This window comes from Oxyura jamaicensis, chromosome 2, assembly GCF_011077185.1.
Source record: "Oxyura jamaicensis isolate SHBP4307 breed ruddy duck chromosome 2, BPBGC_Ojam_1.0, whole genome shotgun sequence".
NCBI lineage: Eukaryota > Metazoa > Chordata > Aves > Anseriformes > Anatidae > Oxyura > Oxyura jamaicensis.
This window is the reverse complement of record NC_048894.1, coordinates 129,461,266-129,482,599: the sequence shown is the minus strand read 5'-3', so window position 1 is coordinate 129,482,599 and position 21,334 is coordinate 129,461,266. Positions and strand designations below refer to the sequence as shown.

At 39.5% G+C, this 21,334-nt stretch overlaps 2 protein-coding genes across 2 annotated transcripts; both read left to right on the top strand.

Moving 5' to 3' along the window:
• The first annotated feature begins 2,569 nt into the window (after positions 1 to 2,569).
• On the top strand, positions 2,570 to 6,048 carry LOC118163068 (fatty acid-binding protein, adipocyte). Its single transcript, XM_035319535.1, has 4 exons — positions 2,570 to 2,722; positions 3,990 to 4,162; positions 4,408 to 4,509; positions 5,816 to 6,048. The coding sequence occupies exons 1-4, from the start codon at positions 2,650 to 2,652 to the stop codon at positions 5,864 to 5,866; spliced, it is 399 nt and encodes a 132-aa protein (XP_035175426.1). The 5' UTR covers positions 2,570 to 2,649; the 3' UTR covers positions 5,867 to 6,048.
• Positions 6,049 to 12,273: 6,225 nt separating this feature from the next.
• On the top strand, positions 12,274 to 16,497 carry LOC118162614 (myelin P2 protein). Its single transcript, XM_035318912.1, has 4 exons — positions 12,274 to 12,435; positions 14,141 to 14,313; positions 14,575 to 14,676; positions 16,242 to 16,497. Exons 1-4 carry the CDS (start codon positions 12,363 to 12,365, stop codon positions 16,290 to 16,292), a joined length of 399 nt encoding a protein of 132 aa, XP_035174803.1. The 5' UTR covers positions 12,274 to 12,362; the 3' UTR covers positions 16,293 to 16,497.
• Positions 16,498 to 21,334: the final 4,837 nt, after the last annotated feature.

The following is a 21,334-nucleotide window of genomic DNA, read 5'->3' as shown; positions in this document are numbered from 1 at the left end:
TGAAGTCTCTCTCAAGAGAGAGGAGACCGTGGGTAGGATGCTTCCCAAGTGAGAGTCCACAAGCCTGCTCCAGATAGCTGTGTGCTTTGAAGTGAACAAACAGGTCAACCCACAAGCCGGTTTTCTGCTTGCATTTTTGAGTCATCGTGTTTGCAAGACATCTACAAATAGCTTAGATTCACTTTAAATAGGTGAAAATAATTGACTGTGTAGGGAGGGTGAGCTTGTATGCTCTGAACTGATTTGCATGGAGCAGGTGCTTCACCTCTCTCCCAAAAAAAACCCTTTCCAGCAGCATAAGCTTTGCAAGCAGCTGTTAACACCAAAGGAATGCCAATCCCCGCTTTCAGGCTATAGTTTTGAATATAAAAGCCCTATTTCCCCTCCAAAGAAATGAATGCTAATTGCAGTAAGCCACACACAGAACAGTTCCCAAAAGGCAAGAAAACTAAGTGCAGGAACTCAGTTCAGCAAGTTCACATCCTTTCTATAAGAGCTACTGAAGAATACCTCACCTAGTTCTTTCAAGTACTTTTACTAGTATTTTTACAAGATTTGAGTTTTCAAGTTTCAACAGACTTCTCACAAATAGTGCAGCATTTCTCAATCCAATAACCCTAAGAAAAATTATAAACAAAACATTAAAACAAACAAAACATAAAAGAAAAAAAAAAAAAAAAAAGACAATGACACAAACTTCGGGCTCCTTCAGAGTTTCCTCTTACAGAGGACTTGAGCAGGTGATACTCTGGGAAAACCAATCACAAGAGTAATCAGGGACCTCCATAATTAGACTATTATTTTATTTGTTTTGAAGTTAACCCAAAGTCAGTAAATATGCAAAGACTCAAAAAGAATGGACCAAACCTAAGATTTAACTATTCTTGGGGAAAAAATATGATGAAGAAGGAGTTAAAATATATTTCTCCCACAAAGGGCCTGCAGGCTTCTTGTCTTAAAGGGACAAGAGAGTAACTAATTATACATGTACAAACACATTCAGCCCTTGCAGCAACTCAGGATGGGGATGAACTGTCTGGGGAGCAGCTCTGCAGAAAATGCCCAGAAGGTCTTGGTGGGCAGAAAGGTCAGAGGATATATCCAAGACCTGTATGAACAGGAGCACAGACAGCAGGTTGATGGAGGTGATTATTCCCCTTCCCTCAGCACTCACTAGGCCTTTTCCCAAATACTGCATTCAGTTTAGGAGCGAGTTCAGTGGAGAGCCCCCAGGAGGCTCAGGGGGCTGAAGCACTTGCCCCATGAAGAGAAGTTGTGTGACCACAGCTGGGTGAGCGATGGCTTTGGGGGTGCTTACAACAGCCCCCAACACCTGTGGCATGTGACCAAGGGGCTGGAGCCAGGCTCTTCACAGCTGGCTCTGCCTGAGCAGTAGGCTGCACCAGAGACCTTCCTTCCTGCCTGAATTTTCCTATGGTCTTATGATCCTTTGTAAATAATCTCTATATAAAACTGTTACTTACAAAATCAGCAAATACCAAAATACATGGACCAACATATTCGTTGCCTAATCACCAGCAGCGTATTTCCACTGAGGAAATTCATATAATGAGAAATGCTGGGGCTGGAATGTTTTTTTTTTTTTTTTTTTTTTTTTTTTTTACAATTGAAATAGCATGCTAGAGCCAGTAGGAAAGCCTAAGAAATTGCTTGACTGTTTTCTGACTTTTTTGTTGTTGTTGTCGTTATTGTTTTTTGTGATCCAAGCTACAACAGGGCTTAGAGGATCAGTCAAGCTGGGACCTCATTATGCTGGTCCTGTACACACCTTGTCTCAAACTGATTATTACCTGAACAGTGCAAACAGAAAGCAAATTACATGTCCAGAGACCTTCAGTGCGCTGATACCAGAGCCTGGATTTTTGCTTTAACTTGTCATGATGCTAGTCATTGGGACATAGGTCACCAGAAGGCATACAAGCAAATGGGAGAGAAATCCTGTTCTGTTGCTTTGCTTTTCATAGGCCCCTATATCCTCTCTCCATCATAGGAAAGCAGAATACAGACCTGGCCATCAATTGGTTAGCATGGTGCAACCTTAAGGAGATCTCAGTTGAGGAAGAAGAGTTATTGCCTTACACTTCTACAGCCACCAGCACTCCCTCTTTCTGCCCCCACATCAACTTCTTCATGTAGTTCTATGCCTCTTTGGAGAAAATCTCTGACTGTAGTTGTGCAAAAAGCAAATTTAATTATCTCAACAAGCACTTTAGATCTTGCAGTCTTGGAATTTTCTTTTGATAAGGAGGACTGAAATGAAAGAAAAGAATATCAGAAAGAACATACCCTCTGTGGGTTGAACCTAACTTTTTATTCTCATAGACAATATGACTTAAATATTTGTCTTTAAGGTTTTTGAATGATAAAAATAATTAAATAAAAACATGACAGTGATCTTTGTACCAGTAAGGGCATATGAATAATAGCACTATGACCTACTGGCAAAGGAGGGGTAGGGGAGGAAGGAAAACACTGGGCACTGGGACTCCCTCTTCATTGGTCATCCTAGAGCATCATGTGGCCAAGGCTCCTTTTTAAAGATAACTCCTCATCTCCTGGAGCTCATACTATCTTCCCGTCTTGCATTTCTGCTTGATCCTGTGGAAGACTCCTGTCCAGCCTGACAAAATGTGTGACCACTTTGTGGGTACCTGGAAGCTTCTTTCTAGTGAAAACTTTGAGGACTATATGAAAGAGCTGGGTGAGAATTCTTATTTGGAGTTGTTGTATCTGGGAAAGGGAAGGAATGCTGAATTTGAACTTCATTCTTTACTTTTTTTTTTTTTTTTTTTCTGGCTATGATGTTTATCAAGGGGCTTTTAGTCCAACTAGTATGATTAGACAGTGTTATACTGAGAACTTTGCTGTTTGGATTAGTGTTGTCACATTCCTGTAACAGAGAAAAACCTTAATTGCGAGGAATAGTTTCAGGTAAGCCAAGTCTATGCATGCCTAGTACTTAGTAGTGCTATAAATGGAAGTAAAACACCTCACTGCAGCATTTTATGTGGATTTGCTTTTACCATTTGGAGATACAAAGTGGTATAATGCTAGAATGCAGCAAGCTTCTCCATGTCTAAGAGCAACACACCTAAATTTCGTTATACAGCTCTTGGACTAGGACACTGTCTAATTGTCATGGCTCTTAGAGTGAGTAAAGCTCCGTGGCTGCCTCTGGTGAATATTAACAAATAAAATTGCATGCATTCATGCAGATACTTGCAAAAGATTTGAGGAATAACACTCATCTCTAAAGGGGTAAACTTCATGGCTGGAATTAAAACTAGGTTTAAAAGGTGTCCATACTCTTGTAGGGTGGGAGATGTATGAGGTAACTTGCACTGATTGGATCCGTACATGCTAAAAATCTGGGGGTGTTATCTGGAGATTATGAGTAAAATACTCACTGAGATTTCTGCAGCATTCAGCTTTCAGTGAGGCTCTAGCACTCTTAATCTTTACCCCAGATTTTAATCAGGACAACTGTTGCCAGCTATTTCTTAATCATTTCCTTTTATTCAGCACAGTCACTGACAAATGTATCTGTGATTTAAATCTTTTTTGTTTGGTTGCTTTTGTGGCTTAGAAGCTCATATATTTCTGCTTATTTATTTTTAGATATAGTTAGCATACAAATTAGTGTATAAACCATTGTGGCAATATGGAGCAAGTACATATGTGAATATTTAGCATGAAAATCTTGTGTCAGTCTTCAAAATTTCAAAATGTTGCTTTTGCTACTCTGTCAATGACAGAAGACAATTTCCTTATGTCATCCCACTTGGCTTGGTCTATAAACATAACAGCTAGTTAGATGTTACAAAAGAACTTCTGCAACATAGGATTAATAAATAATTCAGAAAATAATGGGGAAAGTAACACTGAAGTCTTTTTTTTTTTTTTTTTCCCAAATAAGATAAGAACACTGTCTAGAGATAAAATTTTCATGGTGTCTTTCTTATTTACAGGTGTGGGATTTGCTACCAGGAAAATGGCTGGTGTGGCAAAGCCCAATGTAACTATCAGCATAAATGGTGATGTGATAACCATCAAATCAGAAAGTACCTTCAAAAATACAGAGATCTCTTTCAAGTTGGGTGAAGAGTTTGATGAGACCACAGCAGATGACAGAAAAACAAAGGTGAGTCTAAAAATGGCATTTTCCAAATACATCTCTCAAAGAGGATGTCAGAGAATTAGGACAGAGTTATGGTTTTGACATCCACTGTTGAAATGGTTTTGACATCCACTGTTGAAATGGTGCCTTCAGAGTTAAGCATGCAAAGAATCCTTTTTGCTTTAGTACTGCTTGGTCATGGAAACAGTCTTCTCTTCAGTCCAGAGCACCCTAGTAAAAAGGCAACACTTACCTTTTTTCTTTAACAGAATGTCATAACCTTAGAAAATGGCTCACTGAAACAGGTGCAGAAGTGGGATGGCAAAGAGACTATCATAAAGAGAAAAGTGGTGGATGGGAACCTGGTGGTGGTGAGTTCGTTTTTGTTATATAATCACAGAATTCATTGTGCAGAATTCTTGTCTGGTGGATGTTTTACACTGGACTCAAACATGGGGAATGAAAACACCTGAATAGTCTGTACACTGTGTGAGAAGTCTCTCTGAATAAGTCTGGAGCATGTGTTAAAACTGAAATGGTGTTAAACTTATGGTAGGGTTATGCTTGCTTTCCATTCAGAGCAAAAGAAGGTTAGGGAAGAGTAGGGCAAATAAACCATTCCCATTAGGGAAACTTTTATATATCTTAATTTTAAAGTCCTGTACAGAATAGAGAATGCATTAGTGAAGTCTATGTTAGGTGCACTCGCTCTATGCTGACACAAAGTAGTCCTTCTTCTCCTCTCCAGAAAAAGAGAGAAAGAGAGAGAGAGAGGGGGGAAGAAATAAAAGGAAAGAAGGAAGAAAGGAAGGAAGGCAGAAAGGAAGAAAGGAAGAAAAAAAGAGAGATTTCCTTTAGTTGGTGTTGTCTGGGCAGACAGCATTCTGCTTGGTACCAGTGAGGCTCAGCTGCAGTTTGGGGTTTCCCAGTGCTGCTCTCCAGTTTTAGAAAAGATGCTTTGAAATATCTGGGAGGGGACTAAAAAAGTGTTCATAAAAGTCAGCTATGATTCCTACATGTTACGAAACTATAAATGTACATGAAATACCTGAAGAGTTCTGCCCTCCCCTAGAGAAAAAGATGTGTCCACAAATTTAGTATTTAAATTTCTTTGGATAAAGACAAGAGGAGAATAAATAGAAATAGTTTTTAATAATAACTTCATTAGGAAAGATTGAATAAAACAGTTTGATCTAATAGAAAAAAAGTTGAGAGCCTAACATGCAGAGGCTGACACAAGCAGCTGCAAGTCATGTAGGACTGTGATTCTGTGACTCTGTGTGTGTGTTGTGCACGTGTGTGAAGAACACAAGTCACAGCTACAAAAGGTGAGAGGAAAAGAGACTACTGCCCAAGTCCAGAGTCCGTTCACCCTCCATGGAAGTCCCAGGAGCCTTCTTTGGGCGCCATAAAACGAGAAGATTAGAAATCTGGAGGAAGCTGAAACAGATGGTCTTTCGGTCCTATACTTACATGAAATATTTTAGACTTTTCTTTCTGAAGCTCTTAAACTTGAGTTTCACTGTTTTGCACTGTTTTGGCAATTGTTTTTGAAGGAAGAGAAATGCAAATTCATTTTCACACTGGATTCCAGTGGATAAGCCATTTTTCTTTCTTCTCAAAAATACACAGACTTAAAAACTGATTAAATTTCCCTTTTTTTTTTTTTTTTCCCAGGAATGCACCATGAACAATGTTACCAGCAAAAGAGTTTATGAAAAGGCATGAAGAAACCATCTTCAGACAGGACAAATGCTTAAAGCTGAGGAAAAAAAATTCACTGAAGGAGAAAAACTCCACTAATACATTTTGAAGAGAACTGCACTTTTTACAGATATATCCCAAAGCAATTATATGCAGCTGGTTTAATGTGTTATGGCTATTCAATAAAACGTTCTGCTTTCTACAAACTGGGCTTGTGCTGGAGTTTGTCAGAAAGAGCCTTTGGGGGGTGCACCATGGGGACAGAGCTGTGGGAGAATTACCATGTGAAATCCCATGCCACGCCCAGTAACTCTGACCCATCTCACTGCAGAAAGGGGGTCAGAGCCGATCCAGTGGGTGGCATTTGTTATGTAATGGAGATAGATGTAGACCTGGATAGAAACCATCATCTGATGAATGCTGTGTATGGTCTACTGACTGCAAGGAGCTTGTGGCTGACATGCCCACAAGCCCAGCATTGGCTTTGAATGTGAGCAGGCAACCTGGCACCTCACCCAGGGCTGTGTTTTGGGAGACCATACAAATGCTGAAAATTTTAAACCTGGGGATGATCTGAAGTGGTTTGATCTTGTCCTGATACATCTGGTGTGAAATCAAAGCTCTTAGCTTTGTTTATATTGCTAGTGCCTTCCCTTTATATATTTCTTGTCTTGGAGTAGACAAAAAACATTAACTAAAAGATCATAACTTAGAAAGTGCTCTCAGGCCTACTAAATTGCCTAAAGGTTTTCTAGTGTTACAACCTACTTTATTTCCTATATTCATTTTCTACTGGGTCATTAGGTTAAAGAAGTCTTTGTGTTTTACACCTATTAGAGAAAACTTTCATGGGAACATGAACCCCTCTAGATGCAAAGCCCCTTAGACACCAGATTTTTTCACTCCTTTTATTGAATTACCCTTTTCTTTTGCCACCTATTTCAAAACTTCATGTCCACAGAAGCCCTGAATTAACTCAAACAGAAGACAAAAAGTTAGGAAGTCTAGGGAAAACCTGAACAAGAAGAACCTGAAAAGGCAATAAATAACAACAAAATGGGCAAAATAGTGCATCTAAAGCTGTATGATTAAGTTAACCTCTTGTGAACCAAATTCCATATATTCCTGACATTCCTGAGGTCAGCTGTCAGAGGCAACTGTGCTGGGATCTTACTGCCAGCAGCACAGACCTCATACACTTGGACTTTCTTCTGTATGACTCAGACTGTTCCTGAGTCTCTGCACAATTAATACAGATGGAAAAGGGAAAAGAAAAGGAAGAGCTTCTGCCCTCCAGATGAACTAAGGAGTCATTTAAAAGAAGTTCTAAAGCAAATTCAAGAACTTCATCGACAAATTCTGAAAAAAAAAAAAAAAAAAAAAAAAAAAGCCACTTGATTTTAATATGGCTTCACTGGTTATGAAATGTTTAAGAACAGCTTTAAGAACAGCAGTTGCTTAGGGGAAGGAATTATGCTTTAGAGTACCCCATATATATAGTATTCAATCAACCTAGCACAAAATTATTTATGAAAGATGGGATAAAAGTACAGTTGAGTAGCAGAAAACCTGCCAGTGGGAGATGATCTCAGGAAGCAGCAATATTGATTTAAATAAGCTACATAAATATTGAAGATCAGCTCATGCTCTCTACAGCTACCTGAAGGGAAGTTGTGGGGAGCTGAGTGTTGGCCTCTTCTCACAGATAATTAGTGATAAGACCTCAAGTTGTGCCAGGGGAGGTTTAGATTAGAAATTAGGAGAAATTTATTCTCAGAAAGAGCAGTCAGGCATTGGAACGGGTTGCCCAGGGAGGCGGTGGCGTCACCATTCCTGGGGGTGTTCAAAGAAAGGTTGGACGTGGTGCTTAGAGACATGGTTTAGTGGTTATATTAGTAGTAGGGGGATGGTTGGTCCAGATATCTCAGAGGTCTTTTCCAACCCTAATAATTCTATTATTCTGTGATCTCTCATTGTCCACAGTTACAGAAAAAAAAAATATTTCAGATATTAATATTGTCAAATTGCCGATATTAATATAGCAACCTTTACTTCCCCAAAATCTTCAATTTTAAATAAAGCCTGCAGTTGCAATTGCATCATTTATAGCCTGATTTTTCAAAGTCGAAGGTAATCTTTTCTGAAATTATCACAATTTATTTTAGTATCCAAATTCAGACCTTGTGGATGAATCAAAGACCAGATTTATTAATTAAAACAAGAACAACATTTAAAACTTCAGATGATAGGAATTTCAATGAAGTAACATTATGACAAACTTTTTCTTGGGCTAACACATTCTTTTCATTATAATGAACTATTAGTGATTTATTTTTTTTAGAATATGAACATGTCTGCAATTGACTCTCTAAACAAGTCCAAAAAAGACAGCAGCCCAATAATTCCTTGAGTAAACTGAGTTTTGTTTGTTTGTTTGTTTGTTTGTTTTTTCCTCTGGCAAACAAAGGTGTGCTCTCTCATACATGGATGGAGGTGACAATATGCTTCTCAAGGAGTAAAGGCAGATCAGTGTCTTTTCTTGCCTGCAGAGCAGTGCAGGTCACCATCTCCTTTCTGAAGTGCTGAACTCTTCTCCAAAAATCAGAAACCATTCCACAGCATTGCTTTCTTAAAAAAGGGGATCTCGCCAAATCCCTACACAACCCATAGGCTTCAACTGGCACCCTTGAATGTTAAGAGGAGATTTTTATCCATTAACGTATTGGTTGACTCCTTCTTTACAAGAGTGATCTTGGATGACCAGAGGGGAAGGGACTCATGCCTAGAGATCTTTTAGCAGCTCAGGAGAAGGATGAAGCAAGGCTTACTCTGTGCTTTGACCTTTCTGTTACTTCTCTGTTTTTCTTTTAATTCTTGGTTTCCACTGGAAGGAACTCAGCGTTCTTCTGCACACGGCTCTGCCAAGCCCAGTGTGAACCCAGCTCTGCTACCCATCCCCTCGGCCTGAGCAGCCTTGGTCTGGTCTCCTGGGGTGGCCCAGCTAAGGAGATGAAAGGCTGCTCATGCCAGCAAATGCAGTTATTGAGAAGGGCAGACTGCTGGCCTCATGTTCACAGTTGATCCCACGGCTCCCTCGCGTCAGTGTCAAAACATCCCTAGTGTCCTTTAGGCAAGGCAGGCATTTGGCCTCCACAATCTGCTTTTATTTCTGTTTTGTTGATTACTCCCCATAGAATTTAATTAAGACTTCTTTGGGGTGAATTTGCCCAGATCATGTTTCATTTAAATAAGTTAACATAAATTTACATTTGTAAAGTATTTTTTATGTTTCTTTTAAAATTCTCCCTATGTTCTTATCTCTCTATTTTTATCAGTTTTTACCCTTATCTCTAGTCCTGCTTCACAATCTCCAAGTGTACTGATTTCAAATCCTGTTTTATTCGAACCGCAAGAAAAAAAGATTCAAAGCTCCCTCTTATCACATGTACACACAATCCTTGCCACTTATTTTCTTTACACTTGAAAAGATTGCTTTCCACAGATATTATTTCTACTGAAGAACTAATTCCCTGCTCTTCTTCTTTCTAGACTGTAAGTCCTTTAAATGAAAGTGATGATTTTTCTTAGTGACAAAGAGATAGATGGTAGCAATGTCAACATTGTTTGAGACTGCTTAAGAGTGGGTTTTTGTCTGTATAAATAATTCTCTGTCACTTTTGTTCTTAAGGCTACTGGTACTGCAGTATAGCTGTTCTATTCTGACTGATTTGCTCTTCTTGAATTTCTTTAAGCCTGATTTTACAATGTCCCAATCATCTTTTATTTCCCAAAGGCACCAGCCATGTCTTGCTAAAGTGCCTTTATGTGGAAAAGACAATTAAATGAAAGAACAAAGAATGCCTGAGGAGCAACGGTTGAATATTTTCATATTATTCTTTGAGAAATAATGGATAGTTTCATTTAGAATGAGTTTTCTCATTTCCAGAGATTGGATAAAAACCTAGCTATTCTTTACACTAAATATGATATAATGCATCTCCGTTTTAGAAGAACATTGTTTGGACAACACCTTCACAAATTGACATTTATTTGCATTTTGCAGACAAAGCATCTGCTTCGTACTGTGGAGGAGAAAATAATTATTCTTTTATTTCTTTTCATTTTTAATCACTATGGACTTTACACCCTTACACTGAACTGTAATTAGATCTGAGCAGTAATAGGAAGTTCTGCTCCACTTACCCTTGTTCATCTTATGACTGATAGGATAAAAACATTTTGCATATACGAACAACATTTGTAACTTCAGACCCTGAGTTTTCCACACAACCACAGAATAATCCAGAGACTATATTATTTTCCCTACTCAAGTTGTACCATTTTCCTGTTTGAGCATGTTCCCCTTCCTACATGACAGCTTTCAAGACAAGATCTAAACCTTACCTATCATGTCCCAGCATCAGCTCCATTTCACTCTTTCCTTGCAATAAAGGTCTGAGACGTCCCCATATATGGTCCTAACTCAGAAGGTTTAATCATAACAAAAAGACACATTATATTGAACTGTTAGTGAACTATTGTTCATACAAATAGGAAAAAAAAAAAAAAACATGTAATCCTTTCACATAGCAAATAATGGTTTTCTCCAGGAAAGTAGTTTAGACAGGGGGACAGAATTACATTTGATGTGGTCTCACACTAAATAGTTTTATATACTTTAAGGTGTCTTGAATTACAATGCTTTCAATTCTTGCCTGTCAAATATACATGTGGTTTATGGATTTGTCCTTTGTGTCTGGTTTTCACTAACCACAAGACAACAGTACTAAATGTACATTAAAAAGAAACAAACAAACAAAAAAAAAAAACAACTTTCAACCTTTCCAACTCAGTATTTCAGAAAAAGCTTTGGGGTTCCTGATGGAGTTGAATGTGAGCCAGGAGAGTCCTTGCTGCTAAGAGTACTAATGGTATTCTGGGCTGCATTAGGAGGCATATCGCCAGCAAGTCGAGGGAGGTGATCCTTTCCCTCTGGTCAGCATTGGTGGGGCCACACCTGGAGCGCTGGGTCCAGTGCTGGGCTCCTCAGTACTGGAGAGACTCCAACGAAGGACTACTAAGGTGATGAAGGGTCTGGAGCACCTCTCCTAAGATGATAGGGTACAAGAGCTAGGATTGTTTAGTCTGAAGAAAAGAAGGCTCAGGAGGTTCTTATCATTTGATATAGATACCTGAAGGGAGGGTGCAAAGCAGGCAGAGCGAAGTTCTTTTCAGTGGTGCCCTGGGACAGTACAAGAAGCAATGGGCACAAACTGAAACATTCCCTCTGAATATCTGGAAGCATTCCTTTACTGGCACAGGTTTCCCAGACGTGATTATATGAAAGTTTAGGTAATACATGTAATAACTGTAATAACAGAGGCACACAGACCCATTCTAATCCATGCAATAACACCACTGGAAGAAGAGATTTCTGTGGCAGATTTTTTTTCTCCTCATCTGAAGGCAGAAGGTCTTTGGCCTGAGCATCCCTCTCTGCTTCACATGGCACAGAAGTAGCCATCACCCTTCATGACAGCGAGGAAACCTGAAGAAATCTCATGACAGTAAGAAACATTTGAATACAAGGCCAAGACTGCACTGGCTTGAATCTTCATTTAACTCTACAAAAACTAACTGTGCAAGTGCAGAGAGGCAAAAAGAGAACAGTATATGCTGCCTTCTTCCCAAGCCAATAAGACTGCTCACCTCTCACCAAGTGGCTTTGAACTAAGGATAAGCCCTATAGAGCTGAGCTCCATGAATGCACTGATCTTCCAAACTTGCCTTTCTTTGTGGAAGAAGGGAAACAGTGAAGCTTGGCTGCTTCTTCTCTTTGTGGTGCCTCCTGGGGTATACTCAGGGAAGAACCAACAGTTTGGGATCATTGCTTTGATGCAAGGGCAGAAAACAGGACGGATGAATCCCATTCTATTCTGTCTGCAAAGGATAAAATACACAAATCCTTTCTGTGATGAGTCATAAAATATTATAAAAAAAAAAAAAAAGAGTTCAGCAGGTTCTCAACAATTCTTACCCTAAATCCATGTGGTTTTGATTTACCTGTCATAGAGGTGACAGCAGTAGTAATGGTGATAGCAGCAGAATGGTGTTGGGAGGACAGTCAGAGTTGGATTTCATGGGGATACAGTACTCTTGTGCTTGGCATCTCCACGTGGCTCCAGCCCCCCTGCACTCCCCAGACTGCTCCATGGCTGCAGAGATAGCCTCACATCCCCTTCTGCAAGTGCACCTCACTGTCCTGATCTATTCAGTGGAGGAAACCAAGGCAGGCGTCACCCGGAGCCTTGGTACTGACACGGCTGCCTTGGACAAGGTGCACATTGTCTTTCCCTGGCCCTGCCTCTTATTGGCCCATCCTGACCATTACAGGGACCGGGCATGTTTAAAAGGAGGCAAATGAGGTCTGAGCCGGGCACACAATCTCTCTGACTCCCACCAAGAGCTTCTGTGGCCGCTGCCTCTTTCTCCAGGACCACTGCCTCACAAAGCCAACACGATGTGTAACCGATTTGTGGGAACCTGGAAACTCGTCTCCAGTGAAAATTTTGATGACTACATGAAAGAACTAGGTGAGAGATGTTGTGTCCTACTTTTTTAAATCTTTATTTAATAAATTTCATTTTGGAATGTGTCTTCTTGGTCTTATGCTTTGTTCATGCATGCTGACTTCTTCCTTGCTGCATAGGCACTTTAATTATTTTTCTAGCATACTTTTATTTATTTACTAAAATGGAAAAAAAGAAAGGCAGGTGATCAATTACTGTTATAAATTTACCTCTGTCTAACTGAACTGACCTGATCTGTTTGTCTGTAATGAGAAAGATCTAAGGAAATGCAGCATTGTTTTATGTTTCTCTTCATTGCACTGTTAAACTCATGACTTGTGATAATTTACAATATATAATGGAGCTGATGTCTCATGACACTTTGGTTTCAGAGGTCTAAATCCTATGAATGAATCTATCTGTTACTGCGGAATGCCAGAAATGTAACAAATTAGGCATTGTGTTTTATTCTAATGCTGGCTTCATTCCTGGATAGCAAGTGCACAGACAGTCAGTTAGAGCATTTCTTTTGCTGTATAAATGATCCACTGAGACACTAATTCCCCTTATTTGAAATGTTAAACTGTGTAACAAAAGAACTTCAGTTAATTAATTAACCAGAGTAAAAGTGGGATGGAAGTACAGCCACAGACGTTTTTCTGAAGACCTGAACAGAAATGTTTCAGCATTAAATAATTGCTGAAGATAGTTTTATAATTTACAAATAACATTATCTCCTTTGATATGGATGTTTTAATTTGAGCATAGCACAGCATTAACAAATGAACTAACTGTAGCTATCCCCTTTCAATTTTTATAAAACAGCAATACATCATTACTTATATGTTTACTTGTCCTTTTCACTGAGGTTTAAATGTTAAGATCCTTAAGGAGTCTTAGTAGCAACCTAGGAATTGCCCAGTGTATTTGAGGCTTTCATAAAAATGCAATAGCATATTGGCAGTTCAGAATCCAGTTTCTTCCATGCATTTGGTTAAGAAAAGTTCAGATTCTCATATCATTCAATAATTTTTATTTTAAAAGGAATTCATCAAGATTTTATGAGAAATAGTCCTTTTTTTCTGATTTCTTCTACCCATTCTATCTCCACAAAAGCACATGCACATTAGTAAACTCCTATGTTTCTTCTTAACTAAATGTACAATGGATACTGAGACATGCTCACGTACATCTTTGTTTCTTGCTGGAGGTGCACACTATCAACTGGGGCTGCCTCTGAACACAGTGCTTCCACATATGAAGAATCAGTATGCCATCTGAAGCAGGCATTATAGTATTCAGGCAGAAAGTTCCTCATTTTTCCACTGAAGTTTTATGAAATGATAGTGGGTTTCTAGCTTTCTATAATGTAGAATCATAGAATGGCTTGGGTTGGAAGGGACCTTAAAGATCATCTAACTCCAACCCTCCTGCCATAGGCAGGGATGCCATCCACTAGATAGGGTTGGCCAAGGCCCCACTCATGCTGGCCTTGAATACCAGCAGGGATGGGGCATCCACAGCTTCTCTGGGCAACCTGCGTCAGTGCTTCACTACACTTACAGTGAAGAATTTTCTCCTAATGTCTAGTGTAAATCTGTCCTCTTTTAGTTTAAGATCATTTCCCCTTGTCCTATCATTATCTATCCGAGTAGAGTCCTTCTCTATCTTTTTTTATAAGACCCCTTTAAGTATTAAAAGTAATGACAATTTTATTTCTGATTTCTAGGAGTGGGCTTAGCTACCCGGAAACTAGGTGGCTTGGCAAAGCCTGATGTGATCATCAGTATGAAAGGGGACATAGTAAACATCAGAACTGAAAGCACCTTCAAAAATACAGAGATCTCCTTCAAACTGGGCCAGCAATTTGATGAAACGACAGCAGATGACCGGAAAGTCAAGGTAAGGGGGCTGATGATCTCCGAGTGGTTTTGATATCCTAGAAGAGAGCCAGAAGGAGTTTTTCCTACCCTATTAGTAGCCTAAGAAATTTCCAAGTTATGCAAGAAAAGCAATGAAAGAAGAAATATTATGGTGCTGCCACCAATGCTAATAAGTTTACTGATAACAGAGAACATGGATCTTGCTGAACATAAAGTGAATTGCTACCCTAACCTGCAAAACTTGGACTACAGTTTGAAACTTTTCTCTTGGCCTTTATAGAGTGTCGTAACCTTGGAGAAAGGGTCATTGGTGCAAGTGCAGAAGTGGAATGGCAAAGAAACCACAATAAAGAGAAGACTGGTTGATGGGAAAATGGTGGTGGTAAGTACCAGGATCTTGCTCCTTGTACAGTGCTGGATGGCAGAAGAATGGAGTCTTCAGTTTGCTTGTCTAAGCAGATTATCAGTTTGGGCTTATGAGAGAAATAAGGATGGAGAAGAAGGGAAACAAGCTGGAAGGAAATAAATATTGTCCCATAAATGCAAACTGTCATTAAAGTGATTATACTGGAAGCACTGCCATGATTTGAGATCATGTTTACTGATCTCAAGATTATTCTTAAAAAAAATGTGGCTTTCAAAGAGCAGAAACCTGTAAAATGTAAAAAGAATTTTACAGGCTGGATAGTTCTGTCCCTGCACTGTCTCTTTTTCTTCCATCTTCAGAATGAAGTCTGTCCACCTCAGAAAAGTGATTTCACACCTTTTCATACATTTATTTCCACCAGTGCCAGTCAATTCACACCTCTGTTTGCTTTTTTTGGTGTGAGCACATCCAGCTCACTCAGCAGGTGCTGGAGGTTTAGTTGCATGAAAGCCGGACCTCTGTGCCTAATCCTGCCAGTGATGTTGATGTGCAGTGCGGTCAGCAGGTCCTAATGACTCCTCTGAAGGGTCCTCAGCATTGAGAGGACCACGTCCTTCATGGAGGCTGGGGAGCGGCCTACCTTTCTGTAGCAGCCACATAAAAGCCACAGGGGAGCCAAGCCAGTGTCATTAATACATTTTAGGGAATTAAGATTTCACTTCTGAAAGAAGAGAAGTACTTTGTTAATTCAAGATTTTAAAGAGTGGACGTGAACTAGCTTGGGTAATTTATTCACTAACAGCAGCTCTAGGCCTTTACATGCTAGCTTGTTCAGACTGCATTTTATCTTAATCTTTCTTACATTGGGAAAGGTTATTTGCCTTCACATCTTGTTGTGGCTGCATTTCTGTGTCAATTTTTCCAATTATGTAAACAACTTTAAAGTGTTGAGCAGAGGCTAGGTTCCTTTACCGCTGGCCCTTGTCTAAGCTAGGACTGTGGAGGAGGCCTCGTTTTCTGGCCGATGATGTCTGTCTCACGTCCTGTCACCTCTGTCGCACATGCCTGGTGGCTCTGAGTAACAAGGAGCCGCTGAAAGCCACCGGGGTGAGAAGGTCAGGAGAAACATCTTGTGACTTAAGAGTGCAAAGTTTTGTAGGCCAGAAGCCTGACCTCTGAACTACACAGGCTGCTTTTACTTCCACACAAAAAAAAAAAAAAAAAAAAAAAAAAAAAGGAATTTTTTAAAATTGAAAGTGTTCACGAGCTACAGCATGATAAACTAGGCTGTGCTCACATTTCTGTCAAACCAGTACTAATAACAAGGAAGGTAAATTTGTTTCTGGAAGCTGAAGCTAATTTTGCAATCTATTTGACATTATACGATGCTTAATGAAGTCTGATGCTGTTAAAACAGAAACCACTCTTATTGCAACATAACTATACCTTTGCTGTTTGCCCTAAAAATAATACAGAGATTTAAAATACAAAATGTGGATTTTCACTGGCCTCTGAATTACTGCAACAGACACACTGGCTGCCAGCGAGAACCTTTGTTAATCTTCTCTTTTGTGCCTTAGGAGTGTGCCATGAAAGGAGTTGTCTGCACTAGAGTCTACCAAAGAGTGTGAAGAAACTTCCTCCTTGCACCGGACTGGGACTGGCTCTTAAAACTCACCTTAGTTCAGTGACCAAAGCCTCATGCACTGTGCTTCTTTATTTTCTTATTTACTTTTACCGGGAAAATGACTGCATTATAATTTGATATTCCAGAGCCATAGTGTGACTAATCCAAAGTATTGTGGTGACTCAATAAAAGCTTTTCAACACAAGAAATTGAGTGTTTGTCTGCACATGAATGATTTAAGTTTTCTTTCTTGGATTCCCATCTTCTCCGTTGTTCTTGCCTGTATAAGTAGTCAGAGCATTCATGCGTAAAATACTAAAATACAACTGATCTGCCTCTGGGAGAGAGCTAACACTGCTTCCTTGGTATGTGTAAAATTTCTCATCTTGTGACTGCAGTACTACTTTCCTGTAAATGATTTTATTGCTGAATAGTTCCTACAGGGAAAATCATCTTTACCACAAGAATTTTTGACTTGCAGGATGATTTATTGATTCAGCCTAATAGTTTTACTGCAGCTTTGTTTTATTCTCATCCCAAAATGTTTATACTCTTTTTGGTATCACTTTTTTATATCCTGGCATTACTTGGAAGAAAACAGATATTGCAGGAAAAAAAAAAAAAAAAATCAGGACAAAATAAAATAATTTTCGGGATAATGCTTCTCTGACAAATAGCTCATGAACTGTGAAACAAAGTGTGGAGCAGGTATGAATGAACACCAGAAATCTAAATGCTAGAGGGCTTCATTTCGTAAAGCACTGAGCAATCCAGCCTGCTTCTAGCACAGTTTTTATGCATGGGTTTAATGTTAAGCACACAAAGGAGATTTCAAGGGTAGAATTTGCTGCTAAGCCCGGCTGAGTAGCTAAGCTGTTCATTCCTCCCAGTGTACTTACTCTGTGCTTTTAACTAAGAAAAAAATAGACAATCTACTTAATAAAAAGCCATTGTAGCAGCTTATTATTTTTTGCTTCCATTGGCTGGTATTCAGCAATACCACAGCACCCACCTACATAAGAGGAGTATTTCATCCCTTGTTACTGCCTCCATACCATCATGCAGGACTCTCCCTGCCTTCTCTTAGGGGTTAAAATAACTGTGATAGTCTCATGTGTTTATTTTGGCTTGTTAGGAGTTGCAGTGCTGATGTGAACTTTCTCCTATTGGTTTTACAGTCAAGAACATGAATTCTCAATGCTAAGTTAGATCCTGAATGTCAGAATCTGAATTGGTGTGGCTAAGCAGAAAATTAAGAGGAGAATGACAGAAGTAAATGCAAAATGTAAAGGTCACCTTTCTTCTCTACACAACCTTGGAAAAACTACAGACTGAATCCAGCACGGGACATGCTTTTATATAGGCGCAGACTAACTGGTGGCAGCTGCCAGAAAGCAAACAGGATGGATCCTAGAGCTATGAGAGAAGGCCGGGGATTTATGGATAAATTTATGCTGGTCTCTAACCTAAATGGGGGGTAAGAGGGGAACAAATTCCCTGTCTTTAGTCTTAATATTAAAATTCACATTTGCGAGCGTCAGAGTTTCTGTCACTCTTAAGTCCCTGATGTCTGTTACAAGTACTGTAAGCAAAGCGCTCCCTTTGTATTATCATTTGCAAGCAGATTGTAATCACAGATTTTAACTCAAGGCAATGCACCAGGCTTCCATAAAACCAGCCCTACAACATGAACTGCTGCTGCACGTGAACTTCTTGTTTATTCTCCTAGAGTCTTAACAGAGATCTGAAAAATGCATTTCTTACAGCTCAGAACCTGCAGTGTGTGTGATGGCCTGAATTTTTTGCACTACGTTTTTATGAATCTGCATTTTCCTCACAGTAGCTACACACCCTCCCCTTGCAGTGTAGCATGGTCCTAGCAAGGCTGCCAGAGCTGCACACCCTGGCCCAGCTCTTCTCCAACCTTGAGATGTAGGCAAAGGCGTAGTGACTGCTGCAAACAAGCTTGTTATTCCCTTTGCTTTTCCTGCAGCAACCTGTAAATGCTTCCCTGAGTTTAAATGGAATATTTTCCTCTACAATGAAATATCAGTTTTCAGCTCTGTATTTCCTCAAGAAAAGAAAATAAACATTCACTTTGGTACAAAATGTGTTTTTTCCAGCACTGGAAAAAAAAAAAAAAAAAAAAAAAAAAAAAAAAGGGACGGTTCACCTTGTCCTTATTCATTTCTTTACTGTCTTGTCCTTTTCTGTGACACAGTCTCTCTCTCTCCTCTTCTCTGTATTGATTTTTTAATTGCATTATTGCATTTAATTTTCCAGAGTTTTGGGAGTAAAATAAGAGTAGCTTTAAAATTCCTAATGAAATGCAGATATGTTATTAGGATCCTAGTATTTGGCACTTTCATGCTATACAAAGGTCACTTCAAAATGTCATGTGAGCTGGGGACTTTCCAAAACAGGAAAAGTGCAACAGAACTGATAGTGTTGAAGGCAAAAACAATAAGGCAGGTGGTACAAATCGGCTTGGAAGTGGAGTGCTTTGGTATACTAGAGTCCATAGAGCAGTCCTCAGAGTCTCCGGAATAAATTAGTGTGAATATGAATGGTGTAGCCCGAAGGTCTATTTTGTGTCTTACATTAAATCAGTTTTTCTTCTGTCCTAAAATTTTTACACAGGTCAGATACTCATAGAAGTAATGTCTGAACTGCGGTACAATGCCTGTAACTTGAATGACACTTTCACAATGGCAAATGAGTCCATTAGCCATTTCCCTACTGCTTAATCTAGAAATACGAGTAGCCTGATGCAGGCATATGAACAGCAGCATTTAAACCAATCAGATTGATCTAGTGTAATGACCCCATGTAATTAAAATCCAGGCTGATTTCAGACAGCCACGGACACTCCCTTCTCCTATCTGTCAGTCCTTCTGTGAGTGCAGTAAGGCACTGCCACACCTCGCTTCCCCTACATCTCCCTGCATCCCAGTGGGAAACACCTGCATGGGTCATTCAACCTCTCTCTGCTACTGAGACCACTGAGACTACTGAAACCAAATAAAGCTGCATCTGCCCTGTGGGTACTGCAGCCATTGCCTTAGACTGGGCAGAATTTGACTATTTGTGATAGAAAGAATCTCTGGGTGACACACAGATAAATCTGTGATATTGTAATACACACCTTAGTCTTTTCTATGAAGAGAGGAGCAAGGAGGAGAGGAGAGGCCACTGATTCTCAAGCATGGAAGTCTTTGTCCCTTTTGATATCCCAGGTAGTAACTGCAAACTTTTCTTGACCTTTTTCAGTGAGCTCACATAGGTGGCAGGTCTGGAGACAACTGTATTCTTACAAAGCGAATTCACAGCCCTCCTGGGCCAGCACATGGCCTGTGATGCTATTTCAGACACACATAAGCCTGGTCACCTATTGGGACAATTTCATTAGGTAGCAAGCATGCAGCTGGGCAGTTCTAGAAATGGCAAAGATTTGAGGAGAGGACCTAGGCTGAGTCGTTAAAGCCATTGAGCTTCATAGCAAGTCCTCACTACGTATTTTTTAATAGAGAACACAAAATGTTAGGCTGATAAGCGCTTTGCTGTATAGAAATTGCTCAACTCTGTCTTTTAACATGTTGTTACCTTCCCTAATTTTTGCTTTGCATTAAAGATGTTCTGTTGATGTCTGTGGAAAAAGGAGTGAAAGGTTAGCAGCGCTGAAGGAGTAATCAGTCAGAAACAAATAGCCTGATGCCATGAAAAATGGCCTTCAGAAATCCTGGAATTTAGATGTAATCAAGGTCTTTGTTAGGGAGGTAATTAGAGCATATCCTTGCCATTTTGGTGTGGAACATTGTGATTGGCTATTGGCCATTGTGCTGCAGATAGGAAACACAATAAAATGATGTTATTTGGACTAAAGGGCGCAACAACATTAGGAGTAACTCGTTCCCTGAGACACTAAAGAGAGAAAGCTTTGTAAAGTAGACACTGTTCATATAGTATTTTCAAAGCAGATTATGCTTTTCTTACCTTTTGGTTATCAAATCAATATGTAAATACAATTTCTCAAATGCTATGAATATTTAAGAACCAAAACTTGGAGGAATGCCATGATTCGGGGATTAGGAAGGGTGTAGTGATTGGATTACAGCTTGATCTATTTTCAGGTACTCAGTAGAGTACTATTTAAAACTAGTTAGATTAAAACTATTTTCCATATTATTTGATATGACACGATCATCAATATTGATCATACTATACGTGAGATGCGTAAGGGAGGGAAAAACGGTTTTCAATTTACTTTAAAGTGAGCACATCTACTTCCTGAGACACTTCCTTATGGACAATGCTTCCTCATAGGCATGTCTGTGAGCAATAGGGTCAAAAACGCTGTGTAAATTATTGATCCTGTGCTTCAAGCTTATAAATATGCTCACTGTCAGGGCTAAAAGCTACAGGAGATGTTTGCAATGGAGCTGTGTGACAAGCCAGATAAAGCACAGCCTGAATCACGTGTGACTGAGTTTTAGGTTTCTTTAGGAAATCTGTAGACATAATTACTGGGAAGAAAAAAATATTTACTGTATCTAACTACTGTACAATACTTATACTACTGAACATGCCAACAATAATATCATTTATCTCTCAGCTCTTAGGATGAATTTGCAGAACTAAAAGCTAAAATATATGTGCATGTATTACTTGGAAGCTCTCCAGCTTGGATATGAAAATCTGAGACAATGAAGGTGGAACACTCAGTCTTCTTGTGTTCAGAAACTCCTAGCAGAGGGGCACTGCTTTGTACAGCTTTGTGCCACCTTCCCATACCTTGTACCATTTAGTGTTCAGAGTTTTGTAGTCCGTAAACTTGTGCAGGGAAAATCATTTAAAAGGAAAATTAATTCTCTCACAAACCTTCCCTCTCCACTAACAGTGGAACTACAAAGTAATTTGAAACATCAAGACAAAACACTGAAGGCCCCTAATTACCTGGTTAATGCATATGTTTTCATTTAAGTTAACAAGAGATCGAGCAATCAGATTGTAGAAGAGTAGTGCATAAATGTCTCTGCTTTCCAGATG

What these genes read in the sequence shown, in the direction of transcription:
- LOC118162614 (XM_035318912.1), top strand. Translation starts at nt 12,363, where the DNA reads ATGTGTAACCGATTTGTGGGAACCTGGAAACTCGTCTCCAGTGAAAAT. An exon ending in CAGATGACCGGAAAGTCAAG is followed by an intron (nt 14,314 to 14,574) that starts GTAAGGGGGCTG and finishes TGGCCTTTATAG; the next exon opens with AGTGTCGTAACCTTGGAGAA. An exon ending in TTGATGGGAAAATGGTGGTG is followed by an intron (nt 14,677 to 16,241) that starts GTAAGTACCAGG and finishes TTTGTGCCTTAG; the next exon opens with GAGTGTGCCATGAAAGGAGT.
- LOC118163068 (XM_035319535.1), top strand. Translation starts at nt 2,650, where the DNA reads ATGTGTGACCACTTTGTGGGTACCTGGAAGCTTCTTTCTAGTGAAAAC. An exon ending in CAGATGACAGAAAAACAAAG is followed by an intron (nt 4,163 to 4,407) that starts GTGAGTCTAAAA and finishes TTTCTTTAACAG; the next exon opens with AATGTCATAACCTTAGAAAA. An exon ending in TGGATGGGAACCTGGTGGTG is followed by an intron (nt 4,510 to 5,815) that starts GTGAGTTCGTTT and finishes TTTTTTTCCCAG; the next exon opens with GAATGCACCATGAACAATGT.